This window comes from Anomaloglossus baeobatrachus, chromosome 3 (genome assembly GCF_048569485.1).
Source record: "Anomaloglossus baeobatrachus isolate aAnoBae1 chromosome 3, aAnoBae1.hap1, whole genome shotgun sequence".
NCBI classification, from domain to species: domain Eukaryota; kingdom Metazoa; phylum Chordata; class Amphibia; order Anura; family Aromobatidae; genus Anomaloglossus; species Anomaloglossus baeobatrachus.
This window is the reverse complement of record NC_134355.1, coordinates 392,601,282-392,619,333: the sequence shown is the minus strand read 5'-3', so window position 1 is coordinate 392,619,333 and position 18,052 is coordinate 392,601,282. Positions and strand designations below refer to the sequence as shown.

The 18,052-nt window shown below is 46.8% G+C and overlaps 1 protein-coding gene across 1 annotated transcript in view; it reads right to left on the bottom strand.

Moving 5' to 3' along the window:
• Positions 1 to 18,052, bottom strand: part of COL9A1 (collagen type IX alpha 1 chain) — a 287,994-nt gene that overhangs the window by 178,258 nt on the left and 91,684 nt on the right. The window contains exons 8-10 of the mRNA XM_075338439.1: positions 16,529 to 16,603; positions 16,336 to 16,371; positions 16,188 to 16,250 (exon numbers count right to left, since the gene is read on the bottom strand). Coding sequence (XP_075194554.1) covers positions 16,188 to 16,250; positions 16,336 to 16,371; positions 16,529 to 16,603 — 174 coding nt within the window. The remainder of the gene's footprint in view (positions 1 to 16,187; positions 16,251 to 16,335; positions 16,372 to 16,528; positions 16,604 to 18,052) is intronic.

The window sequence follows — 18,052 nt, the reverse complement described above, 5'->3', positions numbered from 1 at the left end:
CCTTGTAACTTGGGCCAGTTGAGGAATCCGGAGGTATCCTCCAAGGGTCCGGAGACTATTGATTACCTCGGGACGAGCTTAGAAGAGTCCAGGAACTAGAGGGCCATTGGGGCAAAGAACCTCGAACGGGCCAAAGGAAGTCAAGTAACTAGAAGCCATCAGAGACAGAAGAGTGTAGCCGAAGAGAGAAGAGGGGGAAAAGGAGGCAGAGACCTGGTAGCTGGTGGACTAGGTCCCAGATAATGGGATAGGCTAGAATGAAGTACCCCAGGAGAAAGTGGCAGTACAACTGAAAGAAGTGTGACCGTATCTGTCATTAAGGTGGAAGATCTAATAAACTGTTCAACATTACTTTGCCAAAAGAACCTCAGCATTGTGTGTATCTCTGCTGTGTTTACAACAGTGACCACCTGTAAGGTAGCGGATGCTAATGTGGCGCCCTGGACAAGCCAGGTCGTCACAGGTACTACACCAACACACCCTACACCCCGGCTAGGCACACCGAAGCCAAGCACAAATCCTTGTTGCGTTCCTCCAGGGGCTGATGTCCAAACCAGGGGGTGGGCCAGGCGGTTGGTCCCGCCCACCGAGGAGTTCACAGTCCTGGAGGTGGGAAGAGAGTTGAGTTGCGTTTTAGAGAGGAGAGTGGTGGCAGAGGAGACTGACCGTGTCCGGGTGTGTGGCCCGGGCACTCAGCAAGGTTGGCAGACGGTGGTGACCGTCTGCAGGAGAGGCTAATTGGAGCAAACCGTATGGACTGTGGATGGGCGGTGGCCCGGCGGTACCAGATCGGGGAGTAAAGAGAAGCCAGCACCATCCGGCAGGGCCTACGGACCCCGACCAGGCTAGGAGTCGCCAAAAAACCGGTCAAATCCGTTAGCGAAGGGAACCTCCGGGGTTTCCCAGCAGCCAAGACCCGATTGAAGGCAACAGCTCACACCGTAGAGGGAAACACAGTCACCGCCAAGGCTACAGTTCCCAGGGCCAGAGCCTGCGGGCAAAAGGGGTTCCCTCAGCATCCATCCAAGCTGGGGAGCGGGTTACCGGTGGGAAGCCATTGGGACCATAACACAACACAGGTGCAGGGAAAGGCAGTCACCATCAACCTGCCGGGAGGAGAACAACCACAGCCGCCTGTGGGACCCGTCCATCCAGCCGTTTGTTTGACCAGAGACTCTGTGTGAATGACTGGCTGAGTGAGTACCACCGTGCCTTGCGGCACAGCGCTGCCCCCGCGACCCTGCACCTCACCAGGCCCCGTAACCCGCCTGCCATCCCTAAAACCCTCACCGGGGCCCCGGGACAACCAACCCCCTACCCACGGAGGGGAGAACCAATATCCAAGCTGCTCCCTGTCAACGCTCCCGGGATCCCCGTCCAGAGCAGCGGTGGTGTCACAACTTCACCACAACCGTGGGTGGCGTCACGGACAATATCTCCCCAAACCACACACCAACCCCCCCCTTCACTCACGGGCGAGGAACGCCGCTCGAGTCCCCGGGATCCGGCCCACCGCTCGAGCCACCACCGAGAAGCAGCAGCAGCCGGACCCGAGCAGTGGGTGAGCGCAGCGTCCCCTCCTCCGCCCGCGACACTGCCCTGAAGAGAACAGTAAGAGTTTTACTCACCCCACCCAGAGCGGTTTACAAGCACTGACTCTCTCTGCTGAAGGAGTGCAGAACCGTCACACCCCAGCATCCTCACCTTCCTTCACCCCCAGTCATGTCTGTGTCCCACAATAATGTCTATGGACCGCAGTTTTGTCTTTGCTGCCCCCATAAATGTCTATTCCTCCAGTGATGTCTATGCCACTCAGTAATGTCTATAGCCCCAGTGAATTCTACGCCCCCCGTGAAGTCTATGCCCCCAGTGATTTCTATGCCCCCAGGGATGTCTATGCCTCCAGTAATGTCTATGCCCCCATTGATGTCTATGCCCCCAGTGATGTCTATGCCCCCCAGCCTCTTCAGTGATGTTAATGCCCCCATTGATGTCTATGCCCCTAGTGATGTGTATGTCTCACACTTCTCCCTAGTGATGTATATGCCTCCCAGTCCTCTCCAGTCATGTGTTTGCCTCCAGCACTCTCCAGTGATTTCTATGCCCCCCAGCCTCCTGAGTGATGAACATGCTCCAGCCTCCCCAGTAATATCTATGACCCCAGCCTCTTGATGTATATGCCGCCCAAACCTTCTCAGTTATATACATGCTCCAGCCTCTGCAGTGATGCTTATGTCCCCCAACCCTACAAAGTTATGTCTATGCCCCCCTGCCTCCTCAGTGATGTACATGCTCCAGCCCCCTCAGTGATGTCTATGCCCTTAGGAACCACAGTCCCTCTTTATCCCAAAGTCATTGTGACAAATTTCTAGCCAGTATATTATTTTTTTCTGCATTTTCACCAGTTTTTCTCTCTACAGGATCTCTTAATTTCCAATTGACTCTCTCATACAGAGAAAAACACTTAGAAAGGGATTTTTGCTCTTCATGCCTTAAGCCCGCTTTACATGCTGCAATGTGTCGGCGGGGTCACGTCGTAAGTGACGCACATCCGGCATTGTAGGTTACATTGCAGTGTGTGACAGGTATGTGCGATTGCGATTGAACGGTAAAACGTTTATCGCATACACATCGTACCTTTCTCTAGAATTGCATGTCAGATTGTTCATCGTACCCGGGGTAGCACACATTGTAGTGTGTACAACAAGAAGTAAATGGCACTTACTCTGTGCTGATGATAATAGATGTAGGGGTGCGCTTCAAGTTCCAAGGCCTTTTGTCAATAGAAGAATACAAGGCACTCCCAAGATTGGCTGCAACGTGTGATTTATTTAATGTGCATAACAACAACAAAACGTTTTCGGTCCGTAGACCTTCCTCAGTAAGCACATTCGTGAAGAGGAGTTCAGCGTGGGTGATAAGCGCGGTGTCCACCGCCGCATGGATGGCAGCCTCCATGCGGCGTTGGACACCGCGCTTATCACCCACGCTGAACTCCTCTTCAAGAATGTGCTTACTGAGGAAGGTCTACGGACCGAAAACATTTTGTTGTTGTTATGCACATTAAATAAATCACACGTTGCAGCCAATCTTGGGAGTGCCTTGTATTCTTCTATTGACATTGTAGTGTGTGACACCCCGGGAACGATGAACAGATCTTACCAGTGTCCTGCGGCTCCCGGCCCACAATGCGGAAGGAAGGAGGTGGGCGGGATGTTTACGTCCCGCTCAGCTCCGCCCCTCCGCTTCTATTGGCCGGATGCCGCGTGACGTCAATGTGACACCGAACATCCCTCCCACTCCAGGAAGTGGACGTACGCCGCCCACAGCGAGGTCGTATGGACGGGTAAGTACGTGTGACGGGGGTTAATCATTTGTGTGGCACGTTCAACAAATTGAACGTGCTGCACATATGATGGGGGCGTTGCAAATCGCATACGCTATCATATGCGAAATTGCAACGTGTAAAGCAGGCTTTAGTTATTATACAACCAAGCAGCAGCATGGAGAACAATATAGAGTATTACTGAGCAATTCAGATGTGAACCCACTAATCCATCTCTGCAGTGAGATACAAGACTTGTTAGAAAGTTCAGCAAGATCTTTCTGTATCTCCTGTACCTGTACTCCTCCTTCCCTTTCTATTGAGTATAATAGAAGGTGCAACCTGTCTTGAGCAAGATGACATTGAGCTGTTTTTTCAGACTAAATAGAGAGATCAGTTGTAAGGATGGATGGGGAGAAGGGGCTCATAAGTGGAGAAAGAAGCCTATTTCTTGATAAGTTATACTACCAAGTTTCCTATATATGCTCCTGTGGCGCCCTGGACTAGCCAGGTCGTCACAGGTAACACACACACACACACACCTACCCCCACTAGACAGTAACATTAGCCAAACACAAAACCCTTGTTGCCTCCCTCCAGGGTCTGATGTCCACACCAGGTGGGGCGGAGCTAAGCGGTTGGCCCCACCCACCGAGGAGTTCACAGGCCTGGAGGCGGGAAAAGTGACAGATTTGTCCTGGAGGTTGAAGTTGAAGTAAGAGGAGTCAAGTGGAGAGTGTCCGGGTTTGTGGCCCAGGCACTGACAACAAGGTTGGCAGACGGTGGTGGCCGTCTGCAGGAGTGGTGGATCAACGCGGAACCGTAGGACCGGGGTCGGGCGGTAGCCATCGGACCCCGACTAGGCTTGGAGTCGCCGTCAGCAGTCAAATCCAAGTGTGACAGGAACCCCAGGGGTTTCCTAACAACCAAAGACCCGTTAGAAGGCAACCGTCCGCACCGTGAGTGTATACAGCTACCGCCTAAGGCCAGAGACCCAAGGGCCAGCGCCTGCGGGCAAACGGGCTTCTCCGGCATCCATACACCGGGGATCGGGCTACCGTTGGGGACCCATCGTAGTCAAGACAGTACACAAAGGTGCAGGGAAAGACAGCCACCATCACCTGTCCGGGGAGAGACACTGCAGCCGGCTGCAGGACTCGTCCATCCAGCCGTTTGGTTTACCGGAGACTTTGTGCATCTCTTGCTGAGTGAGTACACCCATGCCATCCGGCACCGCGCTGCGCTGTCCCTGCAACCCTGCACCTCACCTACCCTGACTCCCCGTCTCACCACCGGGCCCCGGGACCACCAACCCCTACCCACGGAGGGGGAAAATAACATCCCAGCTGCTCCCTACCATCGCTCCCGGGATCCCCGTCACCAGCAGCGGTGGTGCTCATCTTCACCACAACCCGTGGGTGGCGTCACGGACTAAATCCCCAAACAAACCACCCCCTTTTCACTCACGGGCAAGGTGCACCGCTCGAGTCTCCGGATCCGGCCCACCGCTCAAGCCACCAAGCACCAGCGCCGGACCCAAGCGTTAGCGAGCGCAGCGGCGTCCCCTCCGTCCGCAACACTCCTATTATTGATTTATGTAAAATTTGTTGAATTTATAGTTTCCATTTAAAGTGTTCATAGCAACACATAACATGAAGTGCAACAAACCAACCCTATGATATTTCCTGACTCTGCATTCTCAGGCTTCACTACTGAAATACCTTTGCTAAATCATGTGCCTGAAGATCAGATGTAAAAATACACAAGTGTAGAATTCTCTGTCCGAATCATTTTTCCTATTCATTCAGTAGTTTGGTGGGAACATATGGCTTAACTTAGAAACTGCAGCTGTTAAAGCATGAAACTATATATTGTGGCAAAGCTGGGTATTTCATAAGATGCATTCTGCCCTCACAATGTGTTATCTGTGGGTTTCTGTAGGACATCATGTCAGCCTCCTATCTGTACATGCAGTGTAGGATTCCACAGTAAACAGCTGTGCTTGGCCTTTCATTTGACCTCTCGTCTGCATATTCTCATCATCCTTTTCTTGCTTTAATGCACAGCATTTGTAAAACTAGTAAGGCAAAAAAGTATCTCTTCTCCATATTCTTGCCTGTACTTGACAATTTATTAGCAGAGTAAAGTGACCTACATGAATGACTGAAGAGGCAGAATATCCCCAAATCAGTATTTATTAACAGCAAAGTGGACAAGGCAGGTACCTTACATCTTCTGCTGTTTTGTAAGATTCTATGTGCAGGTTATAAATGCAAGTACAAGTGAAATACATTTTAAAATCTAGAAGAACTTTTCTCAATTTGCCCAAGTTCTGCCCACAATCCTCTTTATGCCCAATGTCCTGGGCACAATCCTCTTTGTGTGCAATGTTCTGGGCACAATCCTCTGTGTGCCCAATATTCTGGGTACAATCCTCTTTATGCCCAATTTCCTGGGCACAATCCTCTTTGTGCTCAATGTTCTGGGTACAATCCTCTTTATGCCCAATGTCCTGGGCACAATCCTCTTTGTGCCCAATGTCCTGGGCATAATCCTCTTTGTGTGCAATGTTCTGGGCACAATCCTCTGTGTGTGCAATGTTCTGGGCACAAACCTCTTTGTGCCCAATGTTCTGGGCACAATCCACTTTGTGCTCAATGTCCTGGGCACAATTCTCTTTGTGCTCGATGCTCTGGGCACAATCCTCTTTATGCCCAATGTTCTGGGCACAATCCTCTTTGTTCTCGATGTTCTGGGCACAATCCTCTTTGTGTGCAATGTTGCTGGGCACAATTCTCTTTGTGCTCAATGTTACTTGGCACAATCCTCTTTATGCCCAATGTTCTGGCCACAATCCTCTTTATGCTCAATGTTCTGGCCACAATCTTCTTTATGCCCAATGTTCTGGCCATAATCCTCTTTGTACTCAATGTCCTGGCCACAATCCTCTTTATGCCCAATGTTCTGGGTACAATCCTCTTTATGCCCAATATTCTGGCCACAATCCTCTTTATGCCCAATGTTCTGGCCACAATCCTCTCTGTGCCCAATGTTCTGGCCATAATCCTCTTTGTACTCAATGTCTTGGCCACAATCGTCTTTATGCCCAATGTTCTGGCCAAAATCCTCTGGGCATGGCTACAATATTTTGCCATGAGAGGTATTGAGCTGTGTCTGGTGATTGTTACACGGATTGCTCCTATTGAGCACAGAGGCAAAAATGCTATCTTTGAGGCCATGTTCCCATCTAGTGCTGTAGTTTTTCACTGTATTTTTTTTGTGCAGAACGTCTGCTGTGTTTAACAGCTCAAGCAAATGGCTTTTGTAATATGCTATCAGTAATTATGATTTTTAGTCTAGCATAGAACTCAATGCACTGGATGAACTGCCCTTTTGCTCGTAGGTCATGTTATCACCCATTTATATAGACAGGCCAATAGTCAGTCAAGAATATTCACATGAACGCTCGTTTATCTATTATTGGCCTATCTAAATGGACTATTAGGTAGATATGTCTCTGTCTAGGGGATATTTCAACTCTCCCCTTCCATTTTCCGATGCAATTGACACAAAGCAAAAGTTAGCCGTGCTCCTAAAATAAAGCTCCACGTCCTTCCAACACATGGATAGAACTAAAGTGTGAAAAACCATAATTTGGTTGGTAGATTTGTACTAAATTGGCTCAGAAGGTGACAAACAGTCACCGCAGAATCAACAATCAGAAAATACTTGTGTGACGCCCTGGCAAAACCAGGTAGTCACAGTTAGGCCCCTGCACTACACAACGTTCCCTCACTAGGAAACATACAGCCAACCAGAAATCCTAGTCACCCCCCCTAAGGGAAAGATAGACACACCAGTGGGCGTGACCAGGCGGTTGGGACACGCCCACCCAGGGGTCCAGACAGCCTCGGGCGGGAAAAGCAGCAGTTCAGTTGAGATCAGTTTAGATGGGTCTGAAGTTCAGTTTGGAGAGGAGTGTGTCCTGGAGCCAAGTATAGCTCCAGCAGGAGAGTTCAAGTTGAACGGTGCCAGGGTAGGAGCCCTGGTGCCACTGGCTAGGAGGCAGACGGTGGTCTCCGTCAGCAGGAGATGGGAAGACGGCTCGGTGGAACCGAGGTGGACCGGGACAGGGTTGTAGCCCACCGGTACAGACACAGTGAACCAACCGACCCGGAAACCGGAGCACAAAGGGGGGTACTCGGACCCTGAAGTCAGGACCAGAACCAAGTGGAACTGGTTAATTAACCGATTGAGGCCAGGACTAGAGGTCCTGTCCCACCCAAAGTCCCTCATAGAAGACAACAGCCCACCGATTAGGGATAAGAGGTCACCGCCAGGGCCCATAGATCCCACGGGCGAGCGTCTGCGGGCACGGCTCCTTAGGCCACATCCAGCCGGGTGCGAACTCCTGAGTTTCACACTAGGAAAGTCCACCTTACACAAAGCAGTGCAGGAAAAGGATACAGACCACCAGCCGGATGGGGGACCCGAACGCGACCGGCTGCGGCACCGGCCACCATCACCTTGGTTTACCAGAGACTTGTGTGTTTTACTGACAGTGAGTACACCAGCAACCCCCTGCGGTCGCACTTGCTTTCTGCTTTTAATTTTTCTTATATTGTTCTAGGTTTTGTGTTTATTAAGGATCCATTTCTTGGGGTCATATTTAAACAGGAATCCTTATATGCACTCCTCATCCTTAAAGCACTAGAGAAAGGGTCACACTATACCATAAACTAAAACACATGTATGTAGAAAATGTATACACTCCCAATAATAAAAGGGGTCAAATTCTACAGCAGGATGGTGCTCCATCTCATACATCCATCTCTACAGCAAAGTTCCTCCTGGCAAAGAAGATCAAGGTGCTCAAGGACTGGCCAGCCCAGTCACCAGACATGAACATCATTGAGGAGCATGTTTGGGGTAGGATGAAAGAGGAAGCTGGGAAGACAAAACCAAAGAATAATAGATGAACTCTGGGAGGCATGTAAGACTGCATTCATAAATTGTTGAACCGCATGGATGCAGTCCTTCAAGCTTATGGAAGTCACACAAAATATTAAATATGGCTCTAATAGCACCACAACTTCATTCACCAAAGTTATGCAACATATCTTTGTATTAGAAGTTAATTATTTGTTTGAATTTCACATTACTTTCTGTGGGCGACAAAACTTTTGTCTTGCCAAAATCTGACCTTTCTGTGTTCATTAAATGATCAATATTTCAGCTTTACAGCAACTTTATTTTCATAACCTAAACCAAATTTGGGAGGGTTTAGGTTTTCAAAAGAGTAATTTATAAAACCAATGGATGAATTTAAAGTCAGGTTATAAGCTTTTATTTACATAACATGGATAAGCGACAGAACTTCTGTCAGGGAATGTAGGGAATCTGTCAACTGTTTTTTACAACGTAATCAAATAAGAACAGCATAATGTAGAGAGAGAGAATCTGATTCTTGTTTGCTGTAGTTTTGATATAATAACTATTTTATAAGGAGGAGATTATCACTACAGGATTAAAGGGAATCTGTCACCAGGTTTTTGCCACCTAATCTGAGAGCAGCATAATATAGAGACAAAGACCCTGATTCCAGCGGTGTATCATTTACTGTGCTGCATAACGTAGTTTTGATAAAATCACTGATTAATGAGCAGTAGATTATCATTAGATAATGCTGCCAAGACATATCTGACTAATAGTCCATTTAGATATGCCAATAATTGATAAATGAGCATTCGCTGCAATCAGGGTCTCTATCTCTACAATATTCTACTCTCACATGAGGTAGCAAAAACCTGATGATGGATTCCCCTTAATGGGAACCAACCAGCAGGTTTTTTCCCTTGTTCAAACCTTCAGAAATTACGTCATTTGTGCATTGGCTTGAACATTGAGGTAGGACTTTGTGGGTCGGGTCCTCTGTAATGATTCCTCCTCTTGCCTTGCCTCCTTTTCTTTATTTAAATTTTGCACCACTGCTGTAATTACCGCTGCTGACAGTGTGTATGCATTGCTACTGGGATGTTGTTTTCTGTAAAATGGCGCCAGAAGCAGTGCAGTAGTGTACCGCGATCTGCTGCACCATTTTGCTGAGGCAACTGTGGAGATGATTATGAGCTGCGGCAGCGCATGCGCTGAAGACAACAAAATTCAGTCTGCACATCCGGCACCCCTGAGGCTTCAGTTGCCACTGTATCCATCTCGGGTAAGGAGAGGGTTAATCACCGGTGTTTTCACATTCCACCTTACATATAGCTTAGGAGCCTTCCCACAGGGGAGCTGGACTAGGGTAGACAGGGGGGTCGCCATTACGATGCATGGGACTTTCCCGGTCACTAGAACAACCACATGGGGGGCGAGCACCACTTGGGGTAGAAGTAGGAACAACCTTCACACAATCTTCAGGCAAGTCAAGCCGGGACTACAGTTCTGGTGATACGACACCCCAACCTTTGCTTCTTTCCTCTTTCACAGGGCTTGATTCTTGGAGCTCAACGCTCAGCCCAGGTTCCTTACTACTAGAGGGGCAACTCTTAGAAAGGAAACTTTCAAAATACCGGTGGCTACTTCTAACTTAACCGGGATTGGCTGGAGCCCAGCACGGCGGTGACAGGAACCTCCAGGGCAATCTAAAGACAGTGAGTAAACACCTGGAACCGCAGCTGCTGACTCCGTCTCTGATTGCCAGAGCTGTCACCCCGCGCTTCGGTGCCAATACCCCTCATCATCCTCCCCGGAGCCCACTCCACCTGTGGGAGTAGAACCATCTATGCTGCTCTATACCATCTGCCCTGGAGGACAGCGACAGCAGCAGTGGCTAATCCCTGGCTGCATACCGCAGGTGGCATCATGAAACATTCATCCCACTACAACCCCCATCATCCCCATCATCCATTCCCCTTTTATTGTACACCTGGGGCCACAAGGCCGGGCAGGACCACCCGTGACATCCCCTGACCCAACACCACCGGCCCAGCGACGAGTAATCTTTCAGCCCCCTGCCCCGTGGGTGCTACACATGAGCTGATTCCGGAACCATTTTATTGATGTCATTGTAATAATAGTAATGCATAAGCGCTGCCAGCAGCAGTAATGGTGGTGATGGCACAAAATTTAAATAAAGAAAAGGAGGCAAGGCAGGAGGAGGAATCATTACAGAGCACCCGATCCACAAAGTACCGCCTTGATGCTCAAGCCACTGCAAAAATGATGTAATTTTTAAAGGTTTGAACAAGGATTATTCTGCAATCAACTCTTGGATTTCTTATCTAAAGGTATCATTTTAATTAGCATCCTAGCGCCATTATGGCACTATCTCTAGTTTATAGGGCACAATCTTGCTGGCTGGTTCCCTTTAATAAACTTGCTGCTATGCAGTCCTCTATATTCATGAGCTCTGCTCTGCATAACCACAACCCCACCACTAATTGGCAGCTTTCTGCCTATGTACAGGGTACACAGAAAGCTGCCAACCAGTGGTGTGGGTGGGGTTTTACAGAGATCAATATTCAGATAACTGGTAAATCTGCAAAACAGTGATCTTTATTAGTAATGGGCGGACCCAAACTGTAAAATTCCGGACCTGCGTAGGTTCAAAGGTACTCGAGTGCAGGCCCGGGCCCGTACTTCCCAGGGAATTCTGGGTATTGATCCAGATCCGGCACTCAGGTAATACAAAAAAATAAAGGAAAAATAAAGAAAAAAATAATAAACCAAGCGGGCTGTGCTGTGCTTACCGAGTCTCCAGCGTGGCTGTAACTGATACCACGGCTGCTCATTCACTCCCGGGGCCACTCATTACCTTCATTGCATATGCACTGCTTTCCCCTCCCACCAGCATCTGTGATTGGTTGCAAGTCAGCCATACCCCCATGCTGATTGACAGCATGCCTGACACTTCCAATCACAGACCCTGTCTGTGGGTCTATATTGTACAGTAAAAATAAATAAATAAAAAAAAATGCATAGGGTCCAACCATATTATGATACCCAGCACAGATAAAGCATATGGCTACAGGCTGCAGCCCCCAGCTGTGCGTTTATCTTGGTTGTGTATCAAAATAAGAGGAACCACATGTGGCTTTTTTTTTTTTAATTATTTAAATAAATAATTTAAAAACTGGCGTATGGTCCCCGAATTTTGATACCCAGCCATGATAAAACCTGACAGGTGGGAGCTGGTATTCTCAGGCTGGGGAGACCTAGAAATGACAGCCTGCAGCTGCCCAAGATTTCCACATCTATTAAATATAACAATCCCAGCAATTTACCCGGCTCTTCTCGATTGTCCTGGTGCAGTGGCAATCGAGGTAATAAGGGATTAATTGCAGCTCACAGCTGCCACTAAACCCTAGATTAGTAATGGGAGGCATCTATGAGATCCCCCCATTACTAATTGATAAGTTCAGCCCGCTTGCTCTTATCCCTTCTACCTCCATTTTTACTAGATCCTAGTCCCCATAGACTTATATGGAGACCAACATTCGGCCAAATATCTAGGACCAATCCCAGGCTGGAACTGTTTTGGTTTTTTTAACCCAGTTAGATCCGTCGATCCCAGTTATCTGTGAGTTCACCCATCACTATTCTTTATTATGACTGACACATCACTGGAATCAGGGTCTCTGCTCTAAAAGTATGCTGCTCTCAGATGGGATAACAAAAACATATTGACAATTTTTTTTTTAAGGTGGTGCCATGTTGTGTTTATTATAATCAATTTGCTGGGGATATGATTTTGTGACACTTCCTAATATATATAGTAAGTATTACAAATTTGCCTTCTTACAAAAGCTTTCCTCACAGACTATACTAAAATCTGTGATATGACTTGTTCATCAGCCACCTTCAAATGAAAATTCACTGCACTAGCTGTACTTCAATTGAAGGAAGTCTGACCACTAGCTCCGACATCAACAGCCATTACGTGAACAGGAGAGTTGTGCTGTATGTGAAGAATTCTGTACTAACAAATGCAAGAGGAGAACCAGTAATTAGAGGTGAGTGGCAGACTTCAAAGTTACCTGTTAGTATGGATTTGCTCCAGAAATTCGACTTACAAAAAAACTATTCTCTGAAAATGTAATGTCACTTATTATTTTCTGGGGTTTCTCCAGAATTTACTGCTAACCTCTCAGACCCTTCTGCTCTTTACCGTCACCTGGCTAGTTCTTGCTAGACCTTCTGATTATTGTGCAAAGTCACAGCACATGCTGTGATGTCCTAATGCCATAACATGGAATCCTCATCAAAGTCCCGACGCTGCATGGGAGGGCCAAGGATTTGAGTGGCAGGGATCTGAAGATGTGGCGAGGACCAGACAGGTGAATGTCACATAGGTGACAGACAGTGCTGTGGTGTCTGGCTATAGAAGATCACAGCATTTGGCTATGCAAACTGCTCCCTGAACTTCTAATATTTTTGTTTGGTTTTAAACCCTTTCCCTTTAGGACCCTTCTTCCCCAGCCTTTCAGCTGCTTTTAATCAGCACTTGCCTTGGTGGCTTTATATATCTTCACTTCCTATTACTTGGTGCTGGTGACAGTCCTTATACCCTTTGCAAGTCTTCAGTGCAAGCAGTCAGTCAGCTTGCATACATCAGGTGAATCTTTGTGGTTGTTGCAGTTACTCTCCCTGAGTCATCTGGAGATAAGTTGTTTGTTCACTCCCCCCCTGTTTGTTATCCCTGTTTCTTCCTTAGTACCTAGTGGGGTTGACTAAGCTCTCATCCCAACTGTTCCCTACCTACAGCCTACTTCAGCGTCAGCCAGGGTCAGGTATCCAGCTTGGCGCATAGGTGTGGAACCTATTTAGAGGGGTAAGGGCCCAGCTGTAGGCTTGGTCAGCGGTTATCAACACCCTCGTCCCTAGACACAGAATTCCCTTCCCTTTTGTCGATCGCTTGGTATCTCCCTATACCTGGTGTGACAGTGACGTATACAGGTTGGAGCGGTGAGTGTTAAGGTGAGTGTAATTGTTTCTTTATTTTTTTACATTTTAATAACCATGTATGGTTCAAAAAATGGCAGCCAGCTGCCGACATTCTGCTGAATCTGTGCGGAAGGGAATTAAAAATATTTTTCTTTTGGCAAAAGCAGAATTTTGTACATTTTAAGTAGAATTTATCCGCTTATCTCTACCTATAAGGCCCGTATCACACGTCATTGAAAAACACTGACGTTTTTCACTGGCGTGTAAAACACGCATATGTCCCTAGGTGTGCCGTGAATCATGGCACACGTGGGTTGTCTACGTGCAATCCGGGCTCCGTTTTCCGTGGCCCGTGATTGCACTTAGAGATTAACTCACCTGTGCCCGCTCCCGCTCTCCATGGTGCTGATCGCTCCCGCGGTGCAGCATCCAGCCGGCGCTGACCCCCGCAGCAGCTGCTTCTGGGTCGGCTGTGTCGTGCATCATGAATATGCCCGACAATAATGAGCCGGCTCAGAAGCAGCAGGGAGAACGGGCTGCAGAGGACATCGCTGGAGCCGGGTGAGTAAAAATGATTTTTGTTTTAAAATACGTTTTTTTCTGGCACGTGTCTCACGGACCACACCACTGCGTGGTCCGTGGGACATCAGTGATGCCAGAAAAAAATGGACATGTCTCCGTGTGGCAATCACGGACACGCGGGTACGCCGCACGGAGACACGTGCAGTGAAAAATCACTGATGTGTGAGCAGACCCATTCATTATAATGGGTCTGCGTATGTCAGTGATTCTGGTACGTTTGAAAAAAAGCACAACTGTGCCAGAATCACTGACGTGTGAAACAGGCCTTACACAGATATTAGTAAGTGCCACTAAATTACTATATGTCCAACACATCCTTCGAAGGTGTTTTCCACTCCAATGAAATTGGTTACATATGCTTATGATAGATCATCAATAACAGATCGGTAGGATCTACCACTCCTCCTATTTCTGCAACTTAAAATAGGACTAAGACTATAAATCTCCACATTTTTATGAAACCTCAAAGAATGGGAACACTTTGACCCTCAGCAGGTATAATCCCTGAAGTTTAAAGGGCACTAAATGGGACTTATTAGTAGTGACAAGGCCGGGGTCCTTCTCTGCGCTCACAGTGCTACAACATGCTGGGAATTTTAATTGTGTTCTGCATCATTCCGGTAAATGGATTCATATTATCCATCATGTTCAGGTTTTAGCCAGTGACACAACATATAAAGTCTTTATTTAAAGCGCCTGATATAAATGATAGCTTTGCGGATCCCACTTGTATAAATGTGTAATTCAGGTCTGCTACATCTATGTATTAATCTGTATAAATAGGTATAGAAACACATTAAACGCTATGTTCTTGCAGTCAACAAATCTATATAAAATGTAGGAAAAAGGTGATTTATTTATAGTCCCTCAACCTGTGTTAAAAATCAAAGTCACAGAAGTAAGATGCGCTGACTGTAAAGTGCGGAGGTTTCATATGCCATCAACATTGTGTATGCAGCCCGTGTAATTGTAATAATTACAGTCAGCCTGCAGGCCTCACATATCCGGTTTAGGCATACTCTATCAGCACGATATGACAAACATGCAATTTGATCAGAGGAAAGACGCTGTCGAGCAGGAAGCTATGTGACTCCTCAAATAAAGTCGCCGGTGAAGAAATGTCTGCTATGATACGGAGACATTGTCATACCATATGTTATTGTCTGATGTACGAGACAAGATTTCTAATACATCACAATGTACATGATGAGGCAGCTGTCAGTATACTAATGGATAATCACAGCCCACAACATAAAACATTGATACTGCCTGGAAACCTAGGGGAAAGGGTTAAGAGCCGCGCTGCCGTGGGACAAGGATCAAATGTGGGGTCTTCTATATGTGACTTTACTGAACACGTTTCAAAGTGACCTCCTTTATTAGGATATCACATCTACCTGATTATCCTAATGAAGAAGGTTAATCCAAAATGCGTTGATAACTCACATATCGAAGACCCTGCATTCATCCTTGGCCCACGGCAGTGCAGCTTGTAACCCTTTCATCTCGCTTATTGAAGTGCCAACAGTACTGGGGCTACAGCAGCTGTGGTTCTGAGTTTTTACTGATGGTTGTGTCTGACACAACTTTTCCAGGTGAGCATAACATTTTATCAAGAGGTCTCAGTAAGACCCTATTTGTGCTTTGTCTTTCTCTCATTTGAAAAGCTGGGTGACAGCTAATATAGCCACAATATTTACCTGGACGGCTTTAAGATTAGGTCACCCCAAAGTGAAATTTGTTAAGGAACATAATACACGTTCCTCTGTCTCTTTTTGCTCAACTACAGCAAATCTGAAGTCTGTAAGGGCTACAATCATGGCCATATTACATGTCACACAGCTTTATCAGAAGCCAACGCAATAATCAGAATTTGTAACAACAGTATTCCCCATCTCCCCCCAAAAAATGTTTTTGCAAGCTACTCATACTACTAAGAATAGACAACATATCAAAATTCTGCTGTGGACTGAACTTTATGCCAAATGACAAAAAATTGACTGGTGCATCTGACAATTTCAGCTCTGGCCTAAATGTATCAAATAAAACCCTTGATTCACCGCATTAGAAAAGATATTATATGGACACTGCAATATTGATGCTTAGTCATTCCTTAAACTGCTAGGACAAGTGAGCACTGTGGCAGCTCTTCTTGGTGAATGAGCACACACAGTCTGCTGTGATATCTGAGCCTCAGCCATCCTCTCCAACACAAGGCTATGTGAGACAACAAGCCCTCTATCCAGACGGTAAAGAGAAGACGTCTGCAGGGACCTCCCTCCCCCTTATACAACCTCCGCATCTCGAGAAAACACCTTGTAATAGTGATCACACTCACATCGGCTCCTGGCTCGCCTGGTAGCCCGGGAGATCCTGGTTTGCCTGGTTCCCCATCTGGACCCTGATAATAGGACAAATCACAATTAGTAATAAAAGAAAAAATAAAAGTGAAACACACAACAGCGTGGGGGATAATGTAAACTTACCAGAGGGCCTGAAGGACCATCTGGACCCCTGTCTCCCTGTGATAGAAAGAGTACATAATTCAGCTCCATTGACAAATGACAACTACATTCAACACATAGGTGATAATAGATCATATGGAAGGCGTGGTGCTTACAGACAGTCACTAAACTATATATACTTGTAGAGGGAAACTATTCTCCATATGATACTTACATCAATGCCATCTATGCCAGGAACTCCGGATGTCCCAGGGGGACCTGCTGGTCCAGGGGGTCCTGGAGGTCCTCTCTGATAAAACAATAGGGTACATCAGGTATAATGTATACAATGCCGTGTATACCTGTCTACTAGACTGGACATATAGCTACATGACTGAGGTCACCATAAAGAGCATTAGTAGAATACCACCATTATTTAAAGCATTGATACATATAGAGCACAGAAGAACAACATGTGATTGACAACTGTCAGACTTTAGTATTGTCCACAATACATCAGAAATAATCCCATCACTAGGCACATTGAGCAGAGGAGATGTGCAGGTCAGATATAAGTCTATTTTCTGTATCCTATGGCCTGCTATGACTGTGGTGTGTGCAGACTTTAGCCCCTGCAGGGAGGATGAATGCTCTCTTTCTTATTTTCTTTTTTTTTTCTCTCCATCTATTTTTACAGTGGCTGGATGAGGGTTTACAAAGAGGACATTGTGAGGTAGAGGTCTCTCCTCTGCCTCCCCCGTGTGCAGGGAAGCTGGGGGTGGGCGACGTCAAGTCCATCCCCTTGATGTGAACTGGCTCAAACCGCTGTACTGCACTGTCAGGTAACCCTACATTCTTCCTTACCCCCTCCTGACCCCTGTCCTGCACCCTTATTCACCATGTATTAAGGTAACCCCTGTACTACATCCCTCATCCTAATCCTTTATCACCTGGACCTGTCTGTTCTCCCCAAATAACCAAAATGCCTGTTCTGCAATCATATTAACCCTACTGCCACTGAGCCCCTCTCTCATATTAACCCTATTACACCTTTCTAGTCTGAATCCTATACCGTAACCCTATTTACCTGTGTAAGCAATGAGCTGCATTACATTAACCCTTCATCACCTCCCAGTCTATTCCCACATCTGTCCATGGTCCTCCTGAGACTCACTTTCCGACTCACTGTGTATGTGAAATCTCTCCATGCTGGCTGCTTCACTTTAAGGAAAGTGGTGTTTAATTGGCATGTAATTGGCATGCCCAGGGAGTGATTAGTGGAATAAGAAATGGAAAAGTAGTCTCCTTAAAAGCATTATCTTGCCCCTGTGTGTACATAAAAAACTGCCGAACACTATGCCAAGCAAATCATTGCAGAATACATTGTATCATTGGCACATCACTTATGCTGAGCTATAAAGTTTTGTAAACTTTCCACAAAGTAGCCAAACTTGTATCAGTTAACACTTTCTCTGCTGTAAGAGATATATTCAGGCAGGTTATAGTACATCTACACACTCCTGCCCTATACATCTTCATTAAAGCTATCTCTTACCTTTATCAATACCTGGGTGACCTGGAAAAGACAAATGAAGGAAGTTAGTTGACACTTACTTGAGCTAAGGAGAAGCTAAAGAGGTGCAACACTAGCACCAGCAGGAGGGCACTGCTATCCCTGACACTTTTAGCCATGGTGGGACCTATGGCCAGGGGAGAAATCGCAGTATCCTTAGCCCTTGTCCAATATTAGGACCCACAA